The sequence below is a fragment of the Octodon degus genome, unplaced genomic scaffold (assembly GCF_000260255.1).
Source record: "Octodon degus isolate 3935 unplaced genomic scaffold, OctDeg1.0 scaffold00175, whole genome shotgun sequence".
Lineage (NCBI taxonomy): Eukaryota > Metazoa > Chordata > Mammalia > Rodentia > Octodontidae > Octodon > Octodon degus.
In genome coordinates this window covers 4,022,991-4,026,791 of record NW_004524751.1, presented here as the reverse complement: position 1 = coordinate 4,026,791, position 3,801 = coordinate 4,022,991, and the positions used below count along the sequence as shown (strand labels likewise).

The 3,801-nt window shown below is 35.3% G+C and overlaps 1 protein-coding gene across 1 annotated transcript in view; it reads right to left on the bottom strand.

The window, feature by feature from the left end:
• Positions 1 to 2,399, bottom strand: part of LOC111813243 (cystatin-B-like) — a 5,976-nt gene extending 3,577 nt beyond the window's left edge. The window contains exon 1 of the mRNA XM_023703569.1: positions 2,194 to 2,399. Within this exon, the coding sequence (XP_023559337.1) occupies positions 2,194 to 2,399 (206 nt within the window). The remainder of the gene's footprint in view (positions 1 to 2,193) is intronic.
• Positions 2,400 to 3,801: the final 1,402 nt, after the last annotated feature.

Here is a 3,801-nt window from a genome sequence, read left to right as displayed (position 1 = left end):
AAGAAAGGAGATGAAACAAATTAAGAATTGAGTGTTCCTTTCCATAGACCAGTCAAAATGTACAGTAAAAGTTGCCCAAGCCATCCTGCTTACACACATAGATAAAGCTCTTTCCTCCACTCCATCTCATGTTCTTCTCTTCAACTCAGTAACTCTTTTCTTTTGAATCATTTCAATCCCTTTTCCTGTATCTATTGTACCCTTTGGATTTCATTTTTCTCTTTCACGTTTCACACTGAGACAATAGGATGTTTTCAAATGTGAGTCTGATTTATTTCACATAAGATTATGTTCTGTAGTTGCATCCATTTACCAAGACTCAAATTTATCCTGCTTTATATCTGAATAATACTCCAATGTGTAAACATAACACATCTTCTTTATTCATTTTTCACTTGATGGACATCTGGGTTGTCTCCAGGATTTAGCTATGACAAATGGCACTGCTATAAACATGCATGGCCATATTCCTCTGTGGTATGAGGTTTTCAATTCTTCTGGGAAAATACTGGATTGAGTAGGATCTCCAGTTCCACCTTTTGAAGCAAACTCCACATGGATTTCCATAGGGGTTGTACCAGTCTGCACTCCTACCACAGTGCAGAAGAGTTCCTTTTGTCCCACAGTCTCTCCAGAAATTTTATTGGCTGACTTCTTGATATTACCCATGCTTTCTGGAGTGAGATGGAATCTCAATGTTGTTTTAATTTGTATTTTTCAAATGACCCATGATATTGAACAGTTTTTCATATATTTATATGCCATTTTTATTTCTTCTTCTAAGAAGTGTATATTCATCTTAGATGCCCAAATTTGGGTCTTTGAATTTGGAGGGGGCTGACTTTTTAAAAATTCTTCATATGTTCTAAATAGAAGGCCTTTGTCAGAGGGACAGTTGGTTATAATATTTTTCCCAATTCGTGGGTTTTCTTTTTACTCTGTTGGGGATTTCTTTGAAGTGCAGAAACTTTTCAAAAAGATGAGATACCAGTTGTTGATTCTTTGGGGTATTTCCCATGCAGTTTGTTTTTTGTTTATGAACTCTACCTACCCCTATGTTTTTAAGATTTCTATATTCATTTTCCTCCAGATCTAGTGTTTCTATTTTGATATTTAAATATTTGATCCATTTTGATCTTAACTTTGTGCCTGGTGATAGGTATGGGTCTAGTTTTAGCCTTCAGCTTGTGGAAAGTGAGTTTCTCCAGCATGATGTATTAAGGAGGCTGTCCTTATTCCAATTCACATGTGTGGTCCCTTTATCAAAAATATAGTGACTGCGTGTGTTTGCAGCTATGTCTGCACCTTCTGATCTGTTCCATTCACCTTCAGCTCTGTCTCTAGGCCAGTACCATGCTGATTTTATCACAGTAACTTTACAGTATAATTTCAGGTTAGGGATTGTGATACCTCCTGCCTTTCCTTTGTTTGTCAGGACTGCTTATGATATTCTGGGTGTCGTTGGGTTCCAAATAAATATTAGGAACTTTTTTTTCTAGTTCTGTGAGATATACTAATTGTATTTTGAGTAGCATTGTATTGCATCTCTATAACAATTTTGGAAATATGGCCATTTTCATAATGGCTCTTCACCCTATTTTTTTCAAAATCGTTGCTTTTGTAAATTATTCTAAGGTTATAGATATAAATTAATGCTCTCATCCTATCTTATATAGGATAGATTTATTCTTTATTTTAATGTATTTAGCAAATATTTTTAAATTCAATGCAAATTACTTAATATTTATAGTAAGTTTTATATTATTTAATAAGTATTTAACCAATATATAAAAGGTATTTGCAAATTCTTATTTGCAAGGTCAAATTTTGTATTTTGAAAATTTGTCTTTAACCTCTCTGAATTTCTACTTGATGTAAAACATGAATTCTGTTTCATCTTTCTTCTTATTTGACAAGTTTTCTATTTTTATGTGTCTGTAGTGGATTTCTAAGTGGTGGTCAACTTGCTACACTCAGCTGAATTAAACTATCATGGTATTGAGTTCAGAAGTTCTCCCTGAGGTTTGTTGCCCTCAGAATGAAGGCAGAACAAGAGAAGCTGCTGAAAACACTGCTAGGGATGCTGTTTGGAAATGCTGTTGGAACTGTTGAAAGCTGCTAATTCTCTTGGGCTGTTTCTCTAGAGGACCTTGTCATGATGGCTTTCCCTATGAACTTTGGAGATGCTTGGGCCTCATCTGAACATTGCTTCCTGCCTCTGGAGGGGAAGGTGATACACTGTTCAGCATCATGAAGAAGCTTGTCGCGTTGGTGTTCCTGGTGGGAACCCAGGTTTCCTCATCAATGGAGAAGTTCAGGACCTCACTGTTACTGAGGCTGGCTGCGATACTTTTTGGGGATCTCTGGTGCTTACCCTGAGTGTTGCTTCTTAGCTCCATTTCAGATCCCTCAGCCTGCTAGCACAGATCCTTCATCCCACTGGCATAGACTTACTAGATTCTACTACTGACCTTTGAGGCTTTCCAGCACAGATTCATGAAGCAAACCTGCATGAGACATTGTTGTATGCTCTAGGCCTCCATTTGGACTTGTGGGAGGCATGGTTATGAGCACTAGGTTTTTATGTGGACACATGTTAATATCAGGATCCAGGCCTGTAGCAGTCGGTACATTGTGCAGAGTCTTTAGTATTTAGTGTGTAGATAGATTTCCTGTACTTGTCTGTGGTTCTTGGGTGATTCTTTATAAACTAATATAAACTTTGTCCTGTATTATATCATTCCCCTTGCAAAAAACCCAACCATGACAGTATCAAAAATTACTTATTGTTGTATTTCACATTAACCTATCATACATTTTATGAGCAACTAAAAGAGTGGAACGTAAAGGCTCCAAAGTAATGATGTGGAGATTGAATAATACTTTTATGCATTTGAAAAGTTTTCACTGTAAACGTGTTGAAATTTGATTCTCTATCTCTTAAATATGTAAAATTAAAGATTTGATGTATTTTCAAGTAGTGAAAACTACTATAAAATTTCAAATTCTTTAAATATAAACAATATCTTATTTCTATCCCAAAACAAGTAATATAAGGAGAGTGAAAAATAATACGCAAGAAAAATAGATGAGAATTGCAAAGGTAAAGTATAAAAAGCACTCATAGTGTTGAATTATTTTTTCATGAAATATATTCAGGATTTATTTGGTTATGATTGTATGGTAAAAGATTTACATTTGTTTAAAGAGCATTAAGAAATTACTAAGTTTCCAAAACTCTAAATATTTTTCAATTTTTCAAACAATCTAATAAATAATTATTATGCTTTCTATATACCTGACAATAAATAAAATACAAAAGTGCTTAATCTGAATATAACTAATGTTTCTTAATTGTCTACTGAAAACTTGAATGAGCAGTTATGGAGTTTATAGCATCTAATTATTTTGGTCAATGATGAACAAATAAATAAGTTGGTGTGTAACATTTTTTACTTATAATAAATGCTAAGAAAAAAGTTTTACTAAAATATTTGAAGGCCAGTGAGATAGCTCAGTGGACTACAGTGCCTGCTTAGGCAATCTTAGTCAAGTGCAGAGACTGCAGTTCAATCCCTGGTACCACATGCCATGCCAGCTCCACCCTTACAGGCTCAGGTAGGCTGAGCCTGTCAGAGTCAAGGTGTAGGAGCTCTGGCCTATAATCTCAGGGCTAGAGAGTCTGAAAACAGGAGGATCACTATGAGTCTGAGCTGCATAGTGAGACCCTGTAACAACCAAATACTTTTAAAAAAGAAAATATTTGAGACATTACCTCAGCAGGCCTCTGAGGAATGAGCT